Source organism: Bubalus bubalis, chromosome 3 (genome assembly GCF_019923935.1).
Source record: "Bubalus bubalis isolate 160015118507 breed Murrah chromosome 3, NDDB_SH_1, whole genome shotgun sequence".
Taxonomy (NCBI): Eukaryota; Metazoa; Chordata; class Mammalia; order Artiodactyla; family Bovidae; genus Bubalus; species Bubalus bubalis.
In genome coordinates this window covers 15341568-15368588 of record NC_059159.1, presented here as the reverse complement: position 1 = coordinate 15368588, position 27021 = coordinate 15341568, and the positions used below count along the sequence as shown (strand labels likewise).

At 38.8% G+C, this 27021-nt stretch overlaps 1 protein-coding gene and 1 long non-coding RNA gene across 11 annotated transcripts in view; one reads left to right on the top strand and one right to left on the bottom strand.

The window, feature by feature from the left end:
• TANC2 (tetratricopeptide repeat, ankyrin repeat and coiled-coil containing 2) overlaps positions 1-27021 on the top strand; it is a 363388-nt gene that overhangs the window by 287900 nt on the left and 48467 nt on the right. For all 10 annotated transcript variants that reach the window (XM_044938797.2, XM_044938800.2, XM_044938803.2 and 7 more), the window contains 3 exons: positions 1018-1249; positions 12855-13021; positions 16911-17518. In XM_044938797.2, the coding sequence (XP_044794732.1) occupies positions 1018-1249; positions 12855-13021; positions 16911-17518 (1007 nt within the window). The remainder of the gene's footprint in view (positions 1-1017; positions 1250-12854; positions 13022-16910; positions 17519-27021) is intronic.
• LOC123332569 lies at positions 1167-5566 on the bottom strand. Its single transcript, XR_006549400.1, has 3 exons — positions 5441-5566; positions 4014-4164; positions 1167-1304 (listed from the first exon to the last, which is right to left on the bottom strand). It is a non-coding gene; the product is annotated as an uncharacterized LOC123332569 (long non-coding RNA).

Below are 27021 nucleotides of genomic sequence, written 5' to 3'. Positions count from 1 at the left end.
AAGTGTACAGAACCTTGATGATGACCGTGATAATGATGGAGAGGAAGAGGAGAAGAAGACATTGCTGGTGGTGGTGGTGGCGGCATCAGCTAACATGACTGGGCATTATGTTTTGAGCACCATGTCAAGTGTGGTCTGTACATTCAGGCTAAATCTCCCCTGCAGTTTCTACATAGGCCCATCACTTTTGTAGGTAGTACTGAGCCAACAGAGTGGTCTAGATTAAAATCACCCTCTGCCCTTTGTGCCCTTGAGGCAAAAGGAACAACCAGAAGATACAAAGCAAACACTGTGCAAATTTAAACAAATAAAAAAACAGAGCTTAAAATTGCAAGTTCCAGCCAGACTGGTAGACCCTAGATGATATTAAGATGCATGCATTTTCTGAGTTCTTTGAATTTAACACGTGCATCTGACAAAAATCTCACTCCTTCTTCCTATTATCTAATTCTTATCCTCTCTGTCTCTGGGTGCTTAGAAAACTATTTAGTGATAATTCTTAAGTTTGCGTTATTTTATTTTCTATAAGACTGATTACAACACAATTATAATTTTTTAAATATGCCTTATAAACATATGTTTGTTGAGTCTAACATATGGTATTTCTCTGGTTATTTTATTCCTGATGCTTTGTTACAGTATCAGATTGTTTCATGTACTACTTCATGCTGAATAAATATTAGAGAGATTAATCTTTATTCTCAGGCCTGCTTCCTATTTTAATCTAGAGGAAAAGCTCAGTTTGTATTTATAAGTTTTAATTATGAATTATGGTACCAAACACATACAAGAGAAATATTGGGTCAAATTTGTTATCTTAGATAAATCAGGGCAATTTCCAAGTTAACAGCTTTTGTTTTCACTTCAAGAAGTTGAGGAGTGGGGTGACAGAAGACAGTGTTAGAGAATAACCATACAGTAACCATGACCGACTTGGTGACCAAGCACACACACACAACCATGACCGCTGCTCTTGCTGCTGATCAACCTGTCTGCATGCTCATCTTTCTTTCTTAGGTGGTTGCCTATCACTATTGCCAAGCAGATAACGCCTACACCTGCCTGGTGCCTGAGTTCGTCCACAATGTTGCTGCCCTGCTCTGCCGCTCCCCTCAGCTGGCAGCCTATCGGGAGCAGCTTCTCCGAGAGCCTCACCTCCAGAGCATGCTGAGCCTTCGGTCCTGTGTTCAAGACCCCATGGCCTCCTTCCGGAGGGGAGTGCTGGAGCCCCTGGAGAATCTCCACAAAGGTACAGATGAGGTGCAGAGCAGGTGGAAGGTGGAGACTCTGGAGCCCAAGTTCACCTGGGGGCATGTTATAGAAATGATTATTTTTATCACACTGCCAAAACTTAAATGTTCCTACAGAGTATAGTTAACAAATAAAATATTTTACTCAGAGGAAAAAAAAAAATAAGAAATTCCTCCAAGAATTGGTAATTCCTTCTCTCTGCATAAAAATTCTCATTCTCATTTCCAAATATAATGCATTCTTCTTGAAGTAAAGATAGTTGAGCTTCCAGTCCTTTCTGTGGAGTTCAAATAAATCACTAAAGCCATGGCTCCCTCTCCATGCCATGGAGTTTCTATGGTTACAAACATCCTCAGTCTTTATATTTGCTTTTTTTTAATTACTCCACAGTCAGGTAAAATGAAAGGGTTACATAACTATGTGTATGCAAAAAAAATTACTTAATCATCCACTAAAAGGTATTAAGATATTTTTAAGAATTAGGGAGAAGTGATCATGTCCATGCCTTTTCTTTGTTTTAACTCTGCAACTCTGGTGGCATTGTTTTTCAGTTGTGTCCGACTCTTTGCAGCCGCATAGATTACAGCATGCCAGGCTTCCCTGTCCCTCACTATCTCCTGGAGTTTGCTCAAACTCATGTCCATTGATTCGGTGATGCCATCCAACCATCTCATTCTCTGTCACCCTCTTCTCCTGCCCTCAATCTTTCCCAGCATCAGGGTCTTTTCCAATGAGTCAGCCCTCTGGTGTTGGCCGAGGCCTAAGTGTAACCACCTCATTCTTCACCTCTGCCCCTTCCCCAGCATGTTCTGTCCATGCTGGGAGCCGAAGAAAAGGACCTGAGGAAGCATGAGATGCCTAAGCAATCCTGTTTATCCCTGAGAGACTTACATACTTTCCTTGAACATTTCTCAGGTACTCGTATAAGAATTTGCATTCTCCTGGCCACTGTCTCGTTATGTCGACTTCCATGCTGATCACCATGTATCGGAGTTTTTCTTCTCGACTCCGATAACCTCTGTCTATAGCTCTGCTACCTACCAATCAGCTTTCCCACACCCTAGACTTTTTTAACATTGAGATTTCACCACAAATATTTTAAACATGTTTTCTGTCCATTCAGTCAACCTTTAAATCCCATTAATTGTGCCTTCTTGGTGTTTCTCACGTCTCAAAATCATTCCTGCCACTGTCACCCTAAAGGCTGCTGAGCTGCCTGTGACATCACATCTGTGTTGCTGCCCTTCCTGGTCTTTGCTTCTGGTCTAGTGCTGTGTTCACATCATAACACATTTGGAAAATTATTCGAATGTATATAGCACACAGGGATAAAAAATCAAGACTCCTCATGGCTGGACATCACTGGCTCTGAGGCTACAGCTGCATGGAGCTCCTGATGCCCACAGGGCTGAAGGAATTCATGTTTAGGCACATCTCTAACCCATTCATGGCCTGCCTGGCGGGTAATATCTGCCCCAGTCTCTACAGTCTTCTAGACTTTATGTACTGCTTCCAGATAAAGCTTTATAAAACAGTGTTCTGGTCACTGAATTTCCCTGTTACCTCACTGAATTAACTTCCATCTCCTTAGTCTGTCATTTAAGGTATTTAATGGCCTGGATCCAACCTACTTTCTAGCCTTATGATCCACTTTTACCCTTATGAACCCTGTGTTTACATATAAACCAAAATATTCACAAATCCCTAAATACTTCCTTACATTTTCCTGCCTCCATACATCTGCTCATTGATTCCTTTTCTTGATACACCTTCTCACATCTCAGAATCCTACCCATCTTTCATGGACCACCTTAAATACCACCTTATTCATGAAATACCTGCTGATCCACCTGCTTCCTCCAGTAAGTTACAGTGTCCTTCCAAATTGACATTAGGTTTTTTTTATATCTTACTTATGGTATTTCCTATATTACTACATGTTTAATAGAACTTCAATTTTTGTTAATAACATTTATTGAACTTTTATTATATGTCAGATATACTTTGTGCTTTATAGGAATTAGTTGTTTCTAAACTTATTCCTTTGTCTGAATTATATGCTGTTGAGGCTAAGAACTCATTCAGCTTTTATCCTTCATGGTGATTACCTCAACCATGAACGTAGCGGGAATTTCAGGACATAAATTTTGAACAAATAAGATAGAAATTGCTCCCATATAGAGGTACCTTGAGGGAAGGTCAGTGATACAGGATCTACATCTTAATGCTAATTTAAGGAAAATATTCAAATGCTTGCAGGCTCAGCTCTAGAATCTCAACCGTAATTCATGTGTTTTATAATTTTGCTACTAAATATATTTGCTGCTCATTTAGGTCTCCACAACCAGCTCTAGATATCCCCATTGATAAATGTTCTCTGAGTGAATTTAATTATTCTATCAAATTACCATGTTCTTACCCTGAAAACAAAATCACCATCATAAGCAACAGCTGGAAACACAATTTGTAAAATAAATTAAATACTGAAAATTATTTGATTAATCCCAAAGAAGACTGGAAAGAAAAAACAGAATATATATATATATATATTTTTTTTTTTTTTTAAGTATGGAACAAGCAAAATGAAAAACTTAAATCAGCTGTTATCAGTAATTACATTAAATTTAAATGGACCAAATAATTCTGTTAAAAGGCAGAAACCATCAGACTGGATTATAAAAGCAAGACCCAGTAATATGCCATGTGCAGGAAAGTTTATTTAAAGACACAGATTCAAAGTGAAAGAGTAGAAAAATACGTACCCTATAAACGTGGAGCATAAGAAAGCTGGAGTGAGGATATTCATGTGAGGAGGAGTGGACTTCAAGACAAGGAGTATGACCAGAGGGGCATCTCATAAACACAAAAGGACCAGTTCATCAGAAGATAAAATAATCCTAAATGCACATGAACCTAAGAGTGAAGTTTCAAAATACATGAATCAAAAACTAAACTAGAACTAAAGAGCTGAATAGACAAATAATTATAGTTGGAGATTTTAACTTCTCTGTCTCAATAACTGTTAGAACAAATAGACAGAAAATTAGTAAGTATATAGAAGATTTTAACAACACTGTCAACCAATGTGACCCAGTTGGCATTTATAGAACACTGTCAATAACTGCATAATACACATTCTTTTCAAGTGCACAAGGATTGTATCTGGGCCATAAAATAAGTCTGAATTCAAAAAACTAAAATCTTACAGAAAATGTTCTCTGAGATAATGGAATTTAATTAGAAATTAATACACAGAAAATCCCCAGATATTTAGGACTTTAGCCGTGCAGTTCTAAACAACCCATGAGACAAGGAAGAAACCACAAAGGAAATTATAAGAACTTCAAACTGAGTAGTAAAAAACCAATGATTAAGTTTATGAGTTAATAAACTAGAAAAAAATGAGGAAAATAAACCCAGAGTAAACAGAAAAAAATAATAAAAAGCAAGAGCTGCAATCTGTGAAATATAAAAAAAAATTTTAATATTTTTTAAAATTAGAATTTATAGCAATAAATTCAACAACTTAAATTGGGCAAATTCTATAAAAAACACAACTTACACAAAAGTGACTCAAAAGGAAAGAAAAAAATCTGAATAGCTTTTATCTGTTTAATTTGTAGCTCTTACCTATTTAAGTTCAAATGAAAACAAAACCTCTAAAAAGAAAACTCCAGGCTCAAATGGTTTTATTAATGAGTTGTATCCAGCATTTAAAGAAGAAATAATATAAATCTTGCATAAATGTTTTCAGAAAATAAAGGAGAAGAGAACATTTCTCAGTTTGTTTTATTAGACATGCATACTGCTGAAACCAACATTTGGTAAGGACCATACAAGAAAAGAAAATTACAGGCAAGAATTCCTCATGACCATAATAGCAGAATTCTGGGAAAAACAAAATAGCAAATTGATTAGTTCTAGTTGATCAGGAATACAGTGTTTAACATTTGAAAGTTAATTTAGTGTGACTCATCATACTAGCAGAATAAATGAGAAAATCTATGTCTTTATGTAAACATATATTTATAATCTCAATAAATGCAGGAAAAAATAATTACAATTAATAGTAAAAACGGTCTGCAAACTAGGAATAGAAGAAAACTTAGTTTCATAAAGGACAACACCAAAACATATACAATGAGATGTTAAATACATTTCCCCTTTTATCAGGAGCTTGGTGACTTACTTTTGACATTCTTCAGTGGTCCAAGCTAGCACAGTTAAGAAAACAAACAAGCAAACAGTATGAAGATTGGAAAGGAAGAATTTCTTCAATAAATAAATTGCTTTATTTGCTGATGTGCTTGTTTACTGGAACACTCTACGGAATCTACAAAAGAAAAGAAAAGCCTGCTAGAATTAGTAAATGTAGAGCTACCGTCGATATGGTCAGTATGTGGTATCTATTGTGTTTATTTTGGATGGCATCACTGGGTTTGAGCAAGCTCCAGGAGTTGGTGATGGAGTTGCAGCCCGCCATGCTGCAATCTATGGGGTCACAAAGAGTCGGACACAACTGACTGACTGAACTGAACTGAATTGTGTTTATATACTAGCAGAAAACAGCTGAAAAGTGAAATTTAAAAAGTAGTATGGCAGTTTTAAAACATGGCTGCAAATTCTTTGACATTCCTCCCATCCAGAGTTAGAGTGTGTGTCTCCTTCCCTTGAATTTTAGCAAGCTTGTGACTGCTTCAACCAAGAAAATATGACAAAATGATGCTGTGTATAGTTGAGGCTAGGTTATAAATGGCCATGCTGCTCCCATCTTCTTTACTGAAACACTTGTTTGGGGGAGATGCATTGCCATGTCACGGGCTTCCCTGGTGGCTCAGTGATAAAGAATCCACCTGCTAATGCAGAAAATGCAGGTTTAGTTCCTAGGTCAGGAAGATCCCCTGGAGAAGGAAATGACAACCCACTCCAATATCCTTGCCTGGGAAATCCCATGGACAGAGGATCCTGGCGAGCCCATGAGGTCGCAAAAGAGTCAGACACAACTCAGCAACCAAACAACAATTGCCATGAGAAAAGACTGACTACTTGGAGTTTATCAAGAAGTACGGACCACATGTAGCAGCCATATTTATGTAAGTTTTCCAGTTGACTGTTCTAGTCAATAAAGTCATTCTGGCCCTGATACCAGACATGTGGGTTTTTGTTGCAGATGATTCCATTTCCCAGCTATTTGAGTAACAGCTTTTTGATACAACAGTAGATAACTGGAGCAGATACTATTTTCTATAGAATCAAAATGCTTAAGAATAAATTTAACAAAAGGTGTGTCAAAAGTTTTGCCGTGAGAACTATAAAACATACAAAGCAAAATTAAAGAAGTTAGTAGATGGAAGTGGTATGCCATGTTTGTAGATTGAAGTTTTTCCCCAAATTGGTCTATAGATTCAACATAATCCCAATCAAAATCCCAGCAGGATTTTTTTTTTATTGTTATTTACAACTTTCAGAGATTCAAAGAACTGTGAATAGCCAAAACAATCTTAAAAAGAATTGGAAGACCAACAGGTACAGGCCAACAGTACCTGGTTTCAAGACTTAATATAAAGCTATAGAAATCATGACAGGTAGTAATGTGTTAGTAAATGTTTAACAATCAGCCCAGGGATAGGGGCCTGATTTGACCATAAAAAAACTTAACAATCAGCTCTCATGAACCAATCTGAGCCAGCTCTAGCACTCCACTGACAGAGTGGTATTCCCACAAGGAGAGATAAATAGATCAATGAAACAGAATGGAGAATCTAAAGATAAACCCGCAATATGGAGTCAGTTGACCTTCTTCAGAGATGCCAAGATAATTTGGAAAAAAGAATTTTTTGTCATCAAATGATGCTACAACAACTGGTTACCAGTATAGGAAAAAAATGAATCTCAATCCTTATCTTGCATCATACACAAAAATTAACTTGAGATTGTATCCAAAATATAAAAGCAAAATCTCTAAAGCTAATAGAAAAAAACTTAGAATATCTTCACAACCTTGGGGTAGGTAAAGATTTCTTAGGTCTTGAAAATCATCAATCATGTAAGAAAAAATTAATAAATTGTACTTTGTCAAAATTTTAAATGTCTACTCAACATAAGATACTACTAAGAAAAAGGAAAAGAAAATCACAAAGGGGGAGAAAATAATTCACTCTCTGTGTGGGCACACTCATATGTGTATGTGACATAGTGCTTATATCCATGATATTTAAAGAATTTCAGTAAGTTATTGAAGAAAGGATAAATCAATTCTGAAATGGACAAAAGATTTAGGTGCTTCACGAAAGAAGATATATAAATAGCCTACCAGCACATAAAAAGGTGTTTGCCATCATTAGTCATCAGGCAGATACAAATTTAAATCACAATGAGATACCACTTTACATCCACCACAATGGTTAAATTTTTTAAAGCTGAGCATCAAATGTTGATGAGGTACACAACTAGAACCCTTACATATCACTGATGGGAGTTTAAAATGGTACAACTACTTTGGAAAACTAGTTGGCCGTTCCTTATAAAGTTAAATATGAATCTGCCTTATGACCAAGCAATTCTAATTCTTATGACCAAGCAGTTTCAAGCAAAATACATTTTAGGTAAATGTATTTACCCAAAAGAAATGAAAACATATATCTACAAAAAGACTCATGCAAGAATGTTTATATCAAAGATTATTCATAGTGGTTAAGAACTGAAAACACCCCAAAGATCCTTCAACAAAAGCATACATAAACAAATTGTATATTCATTTGATGCATAATAAATGAATTATTAATATGCTTCTTAGTAATAAAAGGAACAAATTAATAGTAAACTCAACAATGTGTTGATAGATAAATCTCAAAAACTTTATGTTAATCATAAGAAGCAAGTATAGTCAATGGTGATGTGAATCAGAACAGTGGTGCCTATTGAGCACTGGACCTCTGGGGTAATGGACATGTTCTATCTTTGCTCAGGATGTTAGTTACAAGGGTATATGTGTTTGTCAAAACTCACCAATGTGTATAGTTTAGATCTTCACAATGAATTGTATTAATTATATATAAATTTTTATCACAATAGTTTTTAAAATAGGAAATTTTTTAAGGTAACTGGAGTTTCTTCCCAGGAAGGTTCAGTAGAAACAGTGTCTTTTTAAATTCAGGAGCTACATTTCAACTTATATATTTTTCTTTAAAAAATGAGAGTCAACATTTTTCACATTTCTTTAAGGTTCTACAAGTGTGGTGACTAAAACACAAATACAGATACATATAAAACAAATGGAAATGTTTCAGAGTTTCTTGATGAACTTTTGCTTTGGCCATCAAGATGAAATGAAAGGTGATACTTGTTTGTTATCACAACTAAAAGGAAATGCACGTAAAGTGCCACTTTTTTGAACAAAAAATGTCTTATTTGAGCCTTCTTTTCATTTTTGAGAATCCCTATGCAATACACCAGTAATATTAATACAGTAGAATCTCATGCACTAGGATCCAGTTTGCCTTTGGTTCTAGCTGTCCCCTCTTCTCTTGCAGTCTGTTTACTTCTTGTTTCTCTCGTGTATCTAGAGAGTCTTAGAACAGGACTACTAAGGAAGACAGTGCCAAGTATTTATTAAGCATATATGTAAGTGAGGGCAGTGGGGCATCCCTGCTGAGTACATATGTACAGGGAATTTAAAACAAGGGTTAACGGGCTTCAGAGACCTTTCCAGGGACTTGTCAGCCAGAACAGTGGCTCCTGAGCATCAGTCCATTTAAAATTTTCATTAGTTCATGACAAAATAAGAAAATAGAAACAGCCTAGAATTTGTGTGGGTGTAAAACACAGATGTGGTTTTGCATAGACATATATGTAAAAGTTAGATAATATCTCTCTTCTTCTAATGTTAAAATATTTTTATTCTATGAAATAATGGTAGTAGTTGTACTATACATGTTCTTACATGGCAAATTATGAAGCAGATCCTTCGTTGATCCCCAATTTTTTTTTTATATTTTCATTGATAAAATCTTTTAAAAGCTACTGAGTCAGAGTATGTATTTAAATATACAAAGTTTGAAATGAGCAAGCATTCTTGTAAGGCTGGTTGCATTTGAAAGGCAAAGTCTAAAGATCACTAAGGTCTCACTTCTTAAATTTATAATTGAGAGACCTCATTATTTAGCAAAAGAAAAAGAAATTTTTTAGGTTTAAGTGAGTCACATTTTTTAAAAAAGAAATGATATATTGTCTACTCATTGGATGAATATTATAGTCTACTGGGAATTTATGGAAATGAAAATTTAATGTTATTAGCATTTGAGTTATTTCATTCATTAAAATGTTCAGATGATAATTTAGAGCATGTTCTTGATCTTGATGCTTGAAATGTTTTCCCAAAGAAAATTTCAACAAATACGTGCATTCTCATCAGCGTTTTTCCTCCACTTGACAATCATGGCTTTCTTACGACGGAGCCTGGGTGAAGTTAAAGGAGGTCTTACTGGGGTGGTGGAGACAGTGCTGTGCTTGTAAATTTTAACAACCAGCTGTAGGAAGGAGGGCTTGTAACATTTGCAGTTAAGAGTTAGAATTAGTCACTAAGAGTTAGCGACTAAACAACAACAAATTGTATAAATAAATAGTCCCACTTGGACCGCTTTGAAGCTACCAGTTGCTTAACAACCAACTCCTGAAAATATTTCAGTGGATTCTCCTGAACCAGCACAGGATGGCTCCAGCACAGCGCGGGGTGGGGTTGGTGGTGGTGCTCACTAACCGAGGACAGCTGTAATGCATCTGCCAAGCAGAACGCAATAAAGACATGATTTTGCTTAAAGGAGCCAAGGTCCTCAAAATCAAGAACTTAAGAACCCCCCCATTTGGTGGGTAAATTCCAATTCATTCCAAGCAGCTCCTCTCTCTTGCTAAATTATTTTTACTCCCTAAAGGAACAATGTATTTTCTTAGCTCTACATCATCTAGAATGACATTTCATTAATAATCATTGTTAATAGAGCTGAAATCCATCATTTCTCTTCCTAAAGTCACCAGATGAAAGTAATACTTGAACTCTTCGTAATTTGAGAACTGATTTATAGTACTTAAGCTATTGAAATTAAATTTCTTTATGTAAAGCTAGTACTTTAGAGGGAAAATATAAAGTTGTATTAATCATGCAAAAAATCTGCATACAATTTGAAACAAAAATATATAGAGTTTTGACTGGTTTTGACTCTTTCAAAGGCTAACGGAACCAATGTGGTACTGAAGTCCACAGACTTCCTTCTGTCCCCAGTTTCACCTTCTTTTTCTTCCTCACATGTTTCCTGCTTCAGGCATCCCAGTGACTTCTCTGTTTCTTCCCCCATGCTTTCCTCTTTTCAGAGCCTGTAAGTTCAGTTCAGTCACTCAGTCATGTCTGACTCTTTGCAGCCCCATGGATTGCAGCACGCCAGGCTTCCCTGTCCATCACCAACTCCTGGAGCTTACTCAAACTCATGTCCATCAAGTCAGTGATGCCATCTAACCATTGCATCCTCTGTCGTCCCCTTCTCCTCCCATGTTCAATCTTTCCCAGCATCAGGGTCTTTTCCAGTGAGTTAGCTCTTTGCATCAGGTGGCCAAAGTATTGGAGTTTCAGCTTCAGCATCAGTCCTTCCAATGAATATTCAGAACTGATTTCCTTTAGGATGGACTGGTTGGATCTTCTGGCAGTCCAAGGAGTCTTCTCCAACACCACAGTTCAAAAGCATCAATTCTTCAGTGCCGAGCTCTCTTTATAGTTCAACTCTCACATCCATACATGACTACTGGAAAAGCCATAGCTTTGACTAGATGGACCTTTGTTGGCAAAGTAATGTCTCTGTTTTTTCATATGCTGTCTAGGTTAGTCATAGCTTTTCTTACAAGGAGCACGCATTCTTTAATTTCATGGCTGCAATCACCATCTGTGGTGATTTTGGAGCCCCCCAAAATAAAGTCTCTCACTGAAGTTTCTCACTGTTTCCATTGTTTCCCGAATTATTTGCCATGAAGTGATGGGACCAGATGCCATGATCTTAGTTTTCTGAATGTTGAGTTTTAAGCCAGCTTTTTCACTCTCCTCTTTCACTTTCATCAAGAGGCTCTTTAGTTCCTCTTCACTTTCTGCCATAAGGGTGGGGTCATCTGCATATCTGAGGTTATTGATATTTCTCCCGGAAATCTTGATTCCAGTTTGTGCTTCATCCAGCCCAGCATTTTGCGTGATGTACTCTACATATAAGTTAAATAAACAGGGTGACAATATACAGCCTTGATGTACTCCTTTCCCAATTTGGAACCAGTCTGTTGTTCCATGTCCAATTCTAACTGTTGCTTCTTGACCTGCATACAGATTTCTCAGGAAGCCTTCTGCCTCAGAACCTGTAAAGGTCCTGCCAACTAGAAACTTTTACTTGTTCTTTGCAATTCATTTATACTACAGCGTTCATTCAGCCTGAAGATTTTTTAATCTCTAATTGTTGAATATTGTTTGAGAATCAGTAAGCATTTCATGGGAGTAGAAGCCTGAAATCTTACCAAGCCTTCTTCTACAGTCCAGCCCTAAAGATAAACTGATTTTGTCAATTAGGATAATATAGAGTCCAGGAGGGAAAAGGAAACAAAAGTGGCAGATATTTGTCTTTCCTACCTGACTCCTTTCCTGGGAAAATAACGTGAGGGTCTGGTCTCATTGAAGCTGCTTCACATGTAGTCTAGGAAGCTGCTCGTTCTCGAAGATCTCAGAATCCAGCCTGCCTGGTGTAGGTCTGTCTATTGGCTGGGATTCCTTTTCTCTGTCCCTTCATCTTTTCTATCCCACTGCATATTCACATATAGTCCTATATACTGCTTTAGACGTCAGTTTAAACTTTTTATTTATCTGTTTATTTTTGGCAATTCCCAGAGGAATGGCACCCCACTCCAGTACTCTTGCCTGGAAAATCCCATGGACGGAGGAGCCTGGTAGGCTGCAGTCCATGGGGTCGCTAAGAGTCGGACACAACTGAGCGACTTCACTTTCTCTTTTCTCTTTCATGCATTGGAGAAGGAAATGGCAACCCACTCCAGTATTCTTGCCTGGAGAATCCCAGGGACGGCGGAGCCTGGTGGGCTGCCGTCTGTGGGGTTGCACCGAGTCAGACACGACTGAAGCGACTTAGCATAGCATAGCATAGCATAGCATAGCATAGCATAGAGGAACATGTGATATTGTTCTCTTTAAGACTGTCAGAAGGGGTGGAAAAACCATTCTTTTCCAGCTTTTTCAGGTGTGTGAGAAAAATGAATTTACATGTGCAGATTCTCATACATGCAATGCTCAGACTGTCTCACAGCTGATAACATGGGAGAAATGTTGATGATGATACATATGCTTTATAGATTATTTATATGACAAACATGTTTGTACCTGGTGAAAAAAAAATGAGCTCACTAAATGAATTATTCCATGTCTTTATAATAAATTATGTGTGCTGAGCATTCACTAAACACATGAGAGACCTTTTTAAATTTTTCCTTCTGAATAGATATGTGATCAAAGACCCAAAAAGAGCTACTTACTTGCTAATTATTTAGTAATTTGTTTCTTTCTATCTCAGAGAGAAAAATTCCAGATGAAGATTTCATCATCTTAATTGATGGATTAAATGAAGCAGAATTTCACAAACCGGATTATGGGGATACAATTGTATCATTTCTGAGTAAAATGATTGGAAAATTTCCTTCCTGGCTCAAGCTAATTGTAACAGTTAGGACCAGTTTACAGGTATGTGTTTGTTTCCCTTTGCACCCATAAATTATTTCCCTTGAAGAGTGCTTAAACTGAAAAGTTTAGGTCCTTGTACCCTTAGTAGTGAGCTTTTCTAAATCTCTGCCATGTTTTAGAGCATTAGCAAGAGTAATTCCCGAAAATAATATTTTGAGAGTAAGTGGTACAGTCTAGAGAGACCATTTTCAATATTTGACTGTCTTAGCTCAAATTCCCATCCCCATTGCTCTGGGTAAATTTTAATAAAGTGTCCCTCAAAATAGCATGAAAGAAATTCTATTTTTCTAGGCTTTGTCCTGAGGATAGCAAACAAATAGATCCTCTAACATGTTTACTGTTTGACTTTTGTTTTATATTTTCTATCATTTAATGCCAGGAAAAATCCAGTTCAGTGTACAGTGTAGAGTCAGATTTTCTAGTTCTTCCTTCTGTTTCTCAACTTTTCATAGCATGAAGATGGACTTTCTTCTGTATATACCTTTTTCTAAGAAATATTGGCACTATTCAGGCTTTATATTAAATTTACTACCCCTGGGAGATAATTTTTTTTAATTACCTTCTCTGTTTACTCACTGATCACTCACTTCATGGCCTGGAAGAATGACTAGGAATGTTGGAACTGAATCTGTAGACACATGGGCTAAAGGGTAAATGAAATGACTCTACCTTCTTTACTATTCACGGTATACCTGAGTTGATATTTTCCATTCTTTACATATTCACACTTGGTTTGAAACAGGGTTTCTCAACTTTTTTCCCCCAAACCATAGCTTTTGATGAACATTAAAATCTCGCATTGGGACTTCCCTGGTGGTCCAATGGCTAAGACTCCACGTTCCCAATTCATGGGGGCCCAGGTTCAATAACCTAGTCTGGGAACTAGTTCCCATATGCTGCAATTAAGAGTTCGCCTGCCATAACTAAAGAGCCCATGTGCTTCAACAAAGGGCGGAGATCCCAAGTGATGGGACTAAGGCCTGGCACAGCCAAATAAATAAATTTTTTAAATATAATAAAAATTAAAAATAAATAAAATCTCACATGTTATACATCCATCCCACTATTTTGATGCAACACCCTTATATCAGTAGTTAACATACAGAAAATAGCCTCAATGCCCTCCTTTTCCCCTCTCTCAGGCACTTAGTATTTTTCCTGTAGATTGACCAATTAAGGTCAGTCTGCCTTCCTTGATCAGAAACTGTACTTCTAATCCTGACCATCAACTTGCAGATGTTCGTTATTAAGATTTCAAAGTAATTTGAGTTACATTAAAATGAATCAACATAAATGCATCTTTGTAACTAAAAGTTATGTACTCTACCATTATTGGTCAGTAGCTTGATTGTTAAAAGATGAAGGGTGAATAAAATAAACTTCCAGGAACACAGTCTGACTAGTTTTACTAAATATACACTTAGGAGATAATATCTTTGCTTATATTTTTACATTATGCCATGTGCAATCTCAAAAGATGTTTTAAGTATGACTTGGTAGACCAGATGACTAACTTTTCAGCTGTGCCAAAGAACAGGGAAAGCATTATATTCACAAAGTTGAAAAGTCAGTGTCTTCATAAATCAAGGCCAGCAACTCATAACCTTTTTTTTTTTTTTTTTTTGGTTTTTAAATTATGAAAGTATGATAATGCATTTACAGGAGACTTGGAAAATACAGATCAAGGTTGCATATAGTTCCACTATATATTACAATTATTTTAAGTATCTAAATTAACCAGTAACTTTTAAAAATTATTTTTATTTACCTCTGACAATGAAACAATTCACAGATCTTTCTAAATGAACCCTCATAATTGATCATTCATTATTTCCACAAACATTTGTTAAGTATATCAAGTGTAAAAGCTTACTTCTAAGAGCTGAGAATAGGACAGTGAGCAAGATGGACAATATCCCTGCCCTCACAAAGCTTATTTTCTAGTGAGGAACACACATAATAAGACAGATTAGCGTATGTTAAAATTTAGGCAGTGTCAGTGCTATGAAGACAGATATAACAGTGAAGAGATAAATGGGGATGACAGTTATTTTACATAGAACAGATAGGAAAGGCCTCTCCAAGGAGCCTTGTAATGTGATGAAATCTGATTTACCTTTTTAAAAGATTTCTTTGGCTCCTGGCTATGTAGATAATAAAATGTAGGGGATCAAGAATGGAAGAAGTATAGATGAAAGGTGATGGCTTAGACTAGAGTGGGAACAGCAGAGATCCTTTGAAGTAGTCATATTTGGACTATATTTTGAGAAGACGGTGACGGGCTGGATGTGGACGTGAGCAAGAGAAGAGGTTCAAGGATGAATTGTGGGGTTTTGGTGAGTAATTGGGTAGATGCTGGTATCCTGTGAAGTCATATTTGGAGTATATTTTGAAGAAGATGATGATGGGCTGGATGTGGATGTAAGCAAGAGAGGAGGTTCAAGGATGAAATGTGGGATTTTGGCGAGCAATTGAGTAGAGGCTGGTTTGAGGAAAAAATCTAGATAGTTCCTACTATTTGATGGTCAGGTCAGTGGTGATACTGTTTATCGACATGGAGGTTTGTGGTGGGGGGGAGTTTTTGTAGTTCTGATTTGGTCACAGTTTGTCTATGAAACATCCAAGTGGTAATGTTGACTCAGTGGAGATATAAGAAGAGAGCCCAGGAGAAATGACCAAGCTGGGGATATAAAATCAGGCATCATTCATGTATAGACTATATTTAGAACCATGGGATCCAGCTATTCTATGGAGTGAAGGTAGCCAGATAAGAGGAAGAATGGAGATGGGAGCCCTGGGTAGACCGAGAAATGAGACAGGACCCAGCAGAAGAGGCTGAGTAGGAGTGGCCAGTGTGCTGAGAGGAAAATGAGGGGAATGTGTTATGGAAGCAAGCTGCAGGAAGGGACTTGAGAAGCAAGAAGTGATCACCTGTGTCAGAGACTGCTGAGAGGTTGAGGAGGATGAGAAATGAACCTCCATTATTTGGGAAGATGTAGATGACTGCTCATCTTAACAAGGACCATTCCAGTGAAGTGATGAGATTGAAGCCTGATTGCAGCAAATGGAGGAGAGAATGGGAAGGGAGGAATGAAATACAGTAAGCAGAGAAAACAAATTTTCTGTTACGTTTTGCAAAACATGGGATCAAAGATACAGTAGTTAGAGGGAGGAATATGGAGTCCCATGTCTGTGTGATCCAGGAGAGAAGAAGAAATTGCTGCAGGAGAGGGAATGGATACTTACAAGAGCAGAGTCTATAAGCAGATAAGAAAAGATGGATTCCAGAGCAAGAGAGTCACCCCAAAGCCCTGTCACCTTCCCCCAGTATAATTTCCACACAGATCGCCAGGGTGCCAGGCTTCCCACTGTTAAAAGATTTTTTCCTTTGGACTGAGGCATCTCCCAAAGACCCCAGTTAAAATAAAGTCATTTTATACTTATGGCTGATTCACATTGTTGTATGGCATAAACCAACACAACATTGTAAAGCAGTTATCCTCCAATTAAAAATAAATTTTAAAATAATTTAAAAAAATATTGAGGGATAGAAAGTCAAATTCCATATGACATTCTTTGAGTCTTTTGGCATTCTATTTTCTGTTTTAGGAGTGTTATTTAGAATATTGACCATTCAGTCGCTCCTAAAATACCCTTTATGAAGACTCATAAAAGTTATTTTAAGTCTCAATTTTAGGGAAAGTTGTGTCCCTTTTAGGCAACTAATAATGTTTTAATCCTTAGACACTAATACGTCGTCATATCTCCCCCTTTTCTTTGGCCACTCAGAAGTTAAGAATAAATCCGTGGACCTGGCAGTTTATCACAAGAGTTAGGGGAAACTGAAGGTCTTTCTGTCTCTCTGTCTGTCTCTCTCCATCTGTTTTAGGAAATTACCAAGCTGCTGCCTTTCCATAGGATTTTTTTGGATCGACTAGAAGAGAATGAAGCCATAGACCAGGACCTGCAGGCCTACATCCTGCACCGGATACATAGCAGCTCAGAGATCCAGAATAACATTTCTCTTAATGGCAAAATGGACAATACTACATTTGGCAAACTCAGTTCTCATCTCAAGACCCTCAGCCAAGGGTCCTATCTGTACCTGAAACTCACATTTGACCTCATAGAGAAAGGCTACCTAGTGTTAAAGAGCTCTAGCTACAAAGTAGTTCCTGTTTCGCTCTCTGAGGTTTACTTACTCCAGTGCAATATGAAGTTCCCAACCCAGTCTTCCTTTGACCGGGTGATGCCTCTCCTGAACGTGGCAGTGGCGTCTCTGCACCCACTGACTGACGAGCACATCTTCCAAGCCATCAACGCCGGCAGCATTGACGGCACGCTGGAATGGGAGGACTTCCAGCAGAGAATGGAGAACCTCTCAATGTTCCTAATCAAGCGCAGAGACATGACTCGCATGTTTGTACACCCTTCTTTTCGAGAGTGGCTTATCTGGAGAGAAGAAGGCGAGAAAACCAAATTTCTCTGTGATCCCAGGTAAGCCATAGATCGGTAATAAGCAATTGTGAGCCTGTTTTGTATTTACTACATGGAATGTGGGTATTGGAAGCAGTGAGGAGTGGTCTTCATAGAACATTTCACATAAAGGTGACATCACCTCTGTTTCTTCTTAACATAAGGCTATGATGACGTTGACTTGTTTTGTCACAGTTTTACTTCCTTAAGATTCAAAATCTGCATAGATATTTAGAATGCTCCCTACATTCCTGTATTTTTCTAAATAATTTTCTCTGATAGCCCTTTCAGAGAAATCCCCTATAGGGATCACAGGCTATAATTTAACCTTTCAACAAACTTCCTCAGTGCTTTTCAGAAAGATTTCATACACTGTTCACCTCTTTGACTCAGAGCAGAATTCTTTTAAAATTGTGATTGCCCGTTTAAAAGCCAGGCCATTGTTAAAGTCACCAGCGACTGACCTCATTAGAGCCCAAGCTGGTCCTAAGATTTACGCTGGAAAATGGAATCTTAAACCTTATATCTGAAAAAGACTCAAAAAGATCAGCACATCTAGCCACTCTACCTTTAGATAAATTAAGTGTTATTATCCCCAGTTTACTATAAAGGCCTTAAAATGCTGAATCACTTGCAGAAAAGCATAAAGGTAACGGAGGAGAAAGGAACAGGGGTTAGAAGAGGAATGACAAGTGTGTCATGCGTACTGCTCCTCCCCTAACCCCCACACCCGCAGCAGATGTCACTGGCTTACCCCAGCACTCTTTCCCGATGCACTTGACTATGACTTAAGAATCTTTCTCAGTTCTACAAACCACACTCCACATAAGGCTATTTCCCATCCTCTTGGGTAGGACCTAGGTCTCTAGCATCCTAATGAGGTGTGCTTTCTACTCCTCCACACACACACAATTCTTTCAAAGAAAAGAATTATTCCTGTAATAAGTTGATGTTATCAAAAGCAGGTGTAGTCTTGATTTCCTAGAAACGAAGAAGACACGAACAACATAGCTGCCAAATGCAGAGCTTATTCTGGCTCAGAAAGAAGATAGGCCACCTGTGACTTCTTCTGTGACTCATCAGAGAGGCTGACAGTCTTTGTTCTGGGGTTTTATTGTTACTCCTGGGGCATGTTCTTCACTCTTGTTAGAGACACCTGTGCTTGTGGGCACACTTCTCGGCCTACTTCCTGCCGACTGATTAGAAAATTAGTTCCAGATTCTGATGATGATATTAAGCCAGGCAGATTTTGTGCTATCTTCCCTAAGAGTTAAACTTTTTAAAGAAACATTCTGTAGTGGAAAGAACATGAACTTTTGAGTCAGATGACCTGCTTAATAACTCCTACCTTTTCCAGGAACTGTGTGACCTTTGGAAAATTATATAATGTTTCCGAGACCGTTTTCTTACCTACATAAAAGGAATAATAATTCCAAGAACTGTTGAGAATTAAGTGAGGTCATGTAGTGTAATGCTTAGACTTGTACAGAGTACAAAGAAAGTGGTTGGGGAATGTTCTTTGTCTTCCCCCTCTCTTTGTGAAGCTGCACACCTCAGACTGGGACTTGAACCCACGTGCCGGGACTTGAACATGGCCAAAACCCAGTCTTCCAACTGAGATCACACACTTGATTTCAGGACTTAATGAAGCTCAGGTTCTTGATGTCTCATCACAGAACAAATTCAGTGAGAGACAAAGTGATAGTTAAGAAGTGGATTTATTTAGAAAACAACACACTTCACGGACAGATTGGGCCTCCTCAGAAGGTGAGAGTGGCCTCGAAATGTGGTGTGTTTAGTTTTTATGGGCTGGGTAATTCCTTAGGCTAATGAGTGGGAGAATCATTCCAACTGTTTGGAGGAAGGGGTGGAGATTTCCAGGAACTAGGCCACCACGCTCTTTTTGGTTTCTGATGGTCAGCCGTGGAACTGTCATGGTGCTTGTGGTTATACCATTTAGCTTGCTGATGTGTTGCAGTGGGCAGTACTGAGGATTAAGGTCTGGTGGAAGTTGACTTGTCTGCCGTCTTGGACCCATTTGGTCCTAATCAGTTTGTCGTGTCCTCAGGCTGTGTCTTCTTTCAAAGATTGTGCCCTGCCCCCCTTCCCTCCTGTTTCACGTGCAGTAATAGATCTTTCAGGTTTGCTTTAACTAAATCCCTGTGGCTAATTGGATAGGTTGCAACAGTCTTCTGCTATTAGTATTTGGGAGCACAAGATTTAAAAAGAAACAACAACTGGGTCTGAGTTCTCTATGAATTGTATATGATTCCCAAGAGGATTTTATTGTAAATCCCGCTAGTACTGCTGCTGGTGTTAATACAGAGTTGACAGTGACATATTTAAGAAAAAGAAACCAATCTAGAATTGCCTAATAAACACTGAAATCAGTTTCCAGAGGAACTTTGCTGGCTGATCTGCTCTCTTATCCTGGAACATCTCAGGGAATTGAAAACTGAGGTCCAAGGCAACCAGACTAACCCTGAATTAAGAGTATCCTTACAACAGATAAAAACCCTCAGGCTTCCAAAGGAGAAAAGATGGTATTTATGCAGCCACATCATGGCTTTCCAGGCTTACCTTCTCAACATTGTTTATTAACTAGGATCATTTTGGCAAGAGGCTGATGCACTGGGACAAGAAGAGCAAACACTCCTAACTTCAAATGCTGTGTAGTCTATTCCCTGGTGGTTGAATAACACTCGAGACTTCCAAGGGATCATCATATATCCCTTAATGGCAGAGAGTAAACAGGACCGGGAGTTATCAGAAAAGCTTCCTTCCATGTTTCATCTCAGTTGGAATTCAGCCTTCTATGCAGCACCGTCTGGCACCAGCTTTGTTACTACGTTGTTGATCTCAGAGCTTGAGGCCCCCTGGGTCAATGAGATGGAAATTCACTAAGAATTTGATGTCACTGGCAAAGCCCAGGCTGGCCTTTCAAAGAAACTGGCTATAATTGCTTCCCATTGTGGGGGAGTCTGGTTAGCAGGACTCTTCTCCAGGCAGGGTTTGCCTGTGAGGCCCTGAGCCTCTACTTGCTGTACGTTGTTTCCCGCTCTGTTCTCCACTTTCTCTCCAGCTGCTCTCTGGAGCGTTTCAGTAGACCAGGGAAGGCCAACTCAGTGCCTCTGAAATCACAGTAAGTAGTGCAAAGCCTGACTCTGCATAAGGAGAACTTTCAGAAGCTACAGAACGTCTCTTCTGGTCCGTTTTCTTGGGCTTTCAACACTCACTTCTTCACCCTGAATTTGTTGACCTTATTAGGGAATTAGTCACAAATGAGAATATTCTGCTGATGCCAAAAAGTAGTTGACCTTCATCAGAAGTAGGCCACCCAGGGCGATCCTTTCTGCTACGTGAAGAGAGTCAGTAACCTGAGGATGGTGCTAGAAGAGGAAGTAGCAGAGCTGGGGGTCAGTGCTTCAGCTGAGAGAGGGTTTTCCTTATTTTAAATATCAGACTGCCTATTGCCCCAGAATCAGGGCACACAATTAACATCCCAGGAAGAATGACGGAAAGTTGCGTACACATCTGACTGCCACAGAAAGACGAGTTATAGATGCCTTTTCTTGGCTTGGTAATAGGGTAAGGGTATCTGTATATATACGCATGTTTATGTTTCTCAAACTGTAAGCAAATTATAGTGCAAAATCTTTTATTACATCAAAACTTGGAAGAATTTAGGTTTGCAATCTAGTTAGAACTTTGCCCTTTGCAGCACTCAGAAGCCTCAGACTGCACCACTTCATTCTGCCTTCTGTTTCCCGCTATTCATCACTGTCATAGTCTGTCATACTCTGAAATTAACCTGTCCTGTATGTTATTCCCTTGGGCACTGAGCTATCAGATTAACTCACTAATAAACTAATCTCTGCTATTATGCTAATAAAAGGGAAGTAGAAAACGTTCAAAGCAACTTGTGCCTTTTAAGTAAGGCATTTGAGAGATGTCACCAGCCTTTATAGCTCAGTCAGTAAAGAATCTGCCCGCAATGCAGGCAGGGTTGAACCTGGGTTCAATCCCTGGGTCGGGAACATCCCCTGGAGAAAGGAATGGCAACCCACTCCAGTATTCTTGCCTGGAGAATCCCATGGACAGAGGAGCCTGGCAGGCTACAGTCCATGGGGTCACAAGAGTCAGACATGACTTAGTGACAAAACCACCACCAGCCTTTATAATCTAACCTATTGATGACTTTGATTCTTGAGATGTGAGGTTGATAGAGTAGACAGTTGGAGCCACCAGCCTTGTGGTGCTGTCCAGTTACTGCTTAGTATTTCTACGTAGCTTTAGGCTAGCCCTGAATGAATCCCCACTCTTTCTTCTCTGTTTCCTATCCTGTTATCTCTGTTCTCATGGTATTGTTAGCCTTCCCTTCCCAAGGAACAGCTCTCAGATCAACATTTTGTTGTATATATATGTAGCATTCTGACATAGAAATGAGAACTCTGCTGCCTTATTTTTAACTGTTCAACTAAAAGGTTGTAAACTTTCACAAGTATTGAGCTGCGCCGCCTGATGAGGTTTGATTTGAAAGCCTATTTTGGGCTGACCTGGTTTCCTCAAACTCAATCAAATTTAGGCTGGAAGGAAGGGGGAAAAGGCTACTCAAGTCCTACCTGTACCTATAGAAATAGTTGAGAACTTACTCAATTCTTTGTGGCCAGAGCGGAAATCTTACAATAAATGTTCTTTAATATTTTAAAAAATTATTTTTACTATGTTGGTCAGCAAATTACACATTGGAGACTGGGTGCTCTAAAATCCACATCACAAAGCAGAATATCAGAGAAGAAGCAGCTTGTCACAGGGCAGGGGGAAAAGAGGGCATTCTCCCTGTAAAGGAAAACTAATGTGTGCTAGGGACTTGTACAGCCTGGCTTCTGGTAGGATGCTTAAGTCTGAAGTGACCAACTCACCACCATGGTGAGTTGAGGATTGTGGTGGTTTTATTTATTTGGTTTTTTAATCCACACAGGAGCCTCCCGGCAGGGTGACCCTTAACCTTCATTTTCACGGAAACACAAACTTGAGGTGACTACTTCTCAGAGCCATTGCAGGCTGCCACAATAACCCCTTGAATAGGTAGATAGATTCTTCTTTCTAAAAGCATTAGGGATGAATTCAGCAAAGTGATAGATCATGGGAAGAAAAAAAAGGCTTGTGGAGCTAAATCAGCCCTTAGGGTTTGGAAGAGTTAATGCAAAGAGGAGAGAGATACACCAAACACCTTTTCCAGCACGTGACCCTTAGTAGAATGACCTTTGAAACCATAATTTTGCTGTGATTTTCATTGATCTCTAATAATTGGCAGAAATTTTTCTGATTTGCCAATAAATATTTTTCCTCTTATTTAAACCAGTTTCTAACTCCCTATTAGAATCAAGAATAAATGTTATCAAGAATCAAATTTGAGACTCAAAATAATAATGGAATAACTGTATTATTCTAGCAACCCAAGTCATGGTTTTGTAATACAATGCAAGGGGATACTGCATGAAGCCTAAAGTATATCTTGGACTGTGTCCAGTTTGCCCATGCATAATGGGCATGGCACACATGCCCTTCAACTTGACAGATTTGCTTCTCTGAGCATAGATGATAGAACCCACAGCTATTGGTCAAATAGGTAAATTGTTCCCATTGTTAAAACTCTCATATCTTCAAAGATGGGAGCAATAATATATATTTTTTTCCTTTTACAAGTCCAAAATTAAGTTTGGAAAAAGTTGGTAGTCAAAATTCTTCTCCAAACCAATTTAAAACTGAGAGCTATTTATTTTTACTGTCATAAAAACTCATGTGAAGTTTGCTAAGTTAATAAACATATGGAGAAGTAGTCCTGCTTATAAAATGGAGAGAAAGCATCATTTTAGGACCTTGACAGGCATGCAGAAGAGCCAGCTAATGAAAACACACAACAGACTTGTACTCTTGTTTTTTTTGATAGATTTGTAACAAAATATTTAATTTTGTTACAAAAATAATATTGCTTCATATATTTAAATTTTATATATATATGTGTGTGTGTGTATATATATATGTGTGTGTGTATATATATATATATATATATAGCTTTTTTAAAGTGGATGTGTCCAGTCTGGTTAAAGCAAATTCACCTAAGTAGTTGAGCAGAGAAATTTTAAGGGAGATTTCTGGTACTGAAAGTAGCATAGGAAATAGAGGCTCATTTGTCCTGTTAAATGAGTCTCTGAAGCAACACTGGCTGAATGAAAAGATGGGAATCCCACAGGCTCTCCTAGATTGTCAAACCAAGATCCATGGCACAGCATTCAGGAGTTCCTGCCAGTTTAGTGGGATATGACAGCACATTTTGTTTTTTTGTGTTTGGAGCAACTTCCTTGGCTGTCTCCAGACTTTCAAAAGCAGCTGGAGCTTCACATTTCATAAAATCAACACTAATAGCCTTCTGTTCGCCCAACCATAAGAACCCACAACTGTAAGACATGTATTCACTGTGGCCATCAGCATATCCAGTTGGTTCTACCACCCAAATCTTGCTTGTTAGTGTCCACTTATTTCCACCTCTACTGACTGCACCCTAGGCTCTCACATGGACTGGTTTAGCGTCTTAATTGGTCTCCCTTTCAATCCATTCTCCACCAGCACACAAAGTGATTCTTAAAAAATACAAGTCAGACCATGTAACCTCCTCCTAAAAAATCCTTCAGTGGCTTTTTTTTGTGATTAGAATAAAATCAAAGCCAGATTCTTCAAAACCCTGTATTATACAAAGATAGCTTCTGCCTCCCTCTCTAATGAAGTTCATTCATTCTCCCTGTTAGTCACAGTATTCTGGTCATAAACAGTCATGTGCCAGTTCCTAGAATTTGCTAAACTCTCTTCTACTCCTGATTCTTTGCACTTAATAATAGGTCCCTCCTATTATTAAATAGGAGGGGAAAGCGTGCTTTCCCTCTGTCATCACACAGCATAATCTCTCACTCCTTCCGGTCTCAGCCTAACAGCCACCTCCTGAGACTTCCTCATGTCACTTATCTAAGAAAGTCCTTCCTGGCTTTACTGGTCATAGCAATCTGCTTACTTTTAATCTTTTATCAATGTATTATCTGTGAATACTTGTTTATTTTCCACTTTCCCTTCTAGAATGTGAGTGAGCTCCATGAGGACAAGAACCTTCCTATCACGCTCACCTTGGTCTTCCTAATGATTGATAGAGTTCCTGGCACACAGTCAGCACTCAGTAAATATATTGTTTAACAGTGAATTAATGAGTGAACAAAGAAGTGATCAGTTCAGTTCAGTAGCTCAGTCGTGTCCGACTTTTTGCAACCCCATGGACTGCAGCATGCCAGGCCTCCCTGTCCATGACCAACTCCCGGAGTTGACCCAAATTCATATACATTGAGTCGGTGATGCCATCCAGCCATCTCATCCTCTCTCGTCCCCTTTTCCTCCCACCTTTAATCTTTCCCAGCATCAAGGTCTTTTAAAATGAGTCAGCTCTTCACATCAGGTGGCCCAAGTACTGGAGTTTCAACTTCTATATCAGTCTTTCCAATGAACACCCAAGACTGATTTCCTTTAGGATGGACTGGTTGGATCTCCTTGCAGTCTAAGGGACTCTCAAGGGTCTTCTCCAACACCACAGTTCAAAAGCATCAATTCTTCGATGCTCAGCTTTCTTTATAGTCCAACTCTCACATCCATACATAACTACTGGGAAAACCACAGCCTTGACTAGACGGACCTTTGTTGGCAAAGTAATGTCTCTGCTTTTTAATATGCTGTCTAGGTTGGTCATAACTTTCCTTCCAAGGAGTAAGCATCTTTTAATTTCATGGCTGCAGTCACCATCTGCAGTAATTTTGAAGCCTAAAAAAATGAAGTCTGCCACTGTTTCCACTGTTTCCCCATATACATGCTACTAATTTCATTTATTTTAAAAATTTGAGAAGCTCTTCACGCAGTTCAATAGAATACGTCTTGTTCGTTCTGTTACCGTGCATCAGGAGACAACAAAGACATGCGTGTCAGCACACGTCCACTGAACATGTATTAAGTAATATATTCAAAGCTCTATGTTAAGCACTGCAGGGGATACACATATGAGTAAGATAAATCTGTCTACCAGGACTTACAGGTTAGTGGTTTTAACAAACACATTTATAACCAGCTATAATTTAAGACAGAGTGCTGTACTAGAGGTACAAGCAAAGAACTGAGGAACGTGGAGAACGAAGAACTGATTGATCTTCCTATGCCTATTGTTGGTGTTTCAAACTGTGACAGTTTGATGAAGTTATAACTCTTCTGCCTTATAAGCCCTGCCAACTGCCTGAAGACTTCATTGGCAGAGGAGAGGCGGAGAAGTGTCCGTTCTCCTAGGGCCAGTGCTGCCTTAGTGGAAAGAAGGACGTTAGGAAACTGTGAGGCCAACGGGGAGAAAGCAGCGGATTTCTATCTGAGTTCTGTGAGAAATAATGTCGTTCCACCCATTTCTACAAAGGTACATCTCGGGCATACTTCTAGTCTCCTACTTCCCATCAGCTCTTTCATTCCCACCTTGAATATGATACAGCAAGACAAGCTGACTAGAAATGGGTTTTGTATTCCAGTTCCATGAGAAAGCCATGAAAAGAGCATGCCAGGGAAGTTACTAACTAATACGCTGAAGATGGAAGCAAGCGTCTTTGCAAAGATGTGGGTGCCATTTGCAACAGGCCGACTGACTGTAAAGCATCAACCCCCAGACTTAACTGCAGGCAGAATTTTTAAGATGAGAGATGAAAAAGATCAGGATTGTCAGTCTGTTCTCAATATTTGAGTCATAGTCACATTCATTTCACAGTTGATCAGTGGCAACAGAGATGCCCGCAAATTCAAGGCTGAATTGAGTAGTGAATTAGAAAGTGGATCTGGAAGTCCTTGTGTTGCTCTTCCTCAAACCCATCTACTTGGTGTTTATTTTCATGAAACATTTATTGAACTTTACTGTACACCAAAGACTGTGCTATACACTAGAGAAACTTAGGTAATTAACATACCCCTTGACACTAAAGCCATTAGCAAGGAAGGTCAGGTACATAGCAACCAATAACAGTGCCACAGTACAAAGTACCATAGGAACCTAGACGAGGAGAAAATGCTCTTCAGGGACTACCCTGGTGGCCCCATGGTTAAGATCCACCTTGGAATGCAGGGGACATGGATTCAGTCACTGTTCCGAGAACTAAGATCCCACATGCTGCAGTGCAGCTTTTGAGCCCACGCACCCTGGAGCCTGCACCACAACTAGAGAGTTCAAGAGCCGCAACCAAAGGTCCTGCACAATGCAGTGAAGATCCCACGTGCTGCAGCTAAGACCCGACGCAGCCTAATAAATAAATTTTTTTTAAAGAGAGAAAATACTTTTTCAGAGCAAGTAACAGTCAAGTTCAACCTTTAAGGATGAGTTGATCCCGTTTAGCTGCAGAGGAGCAGGAGAACACTCTAGGGAGGCTAGAGAGCGGAGCGGCAGGAGGAAAAGCAAGTTGAAG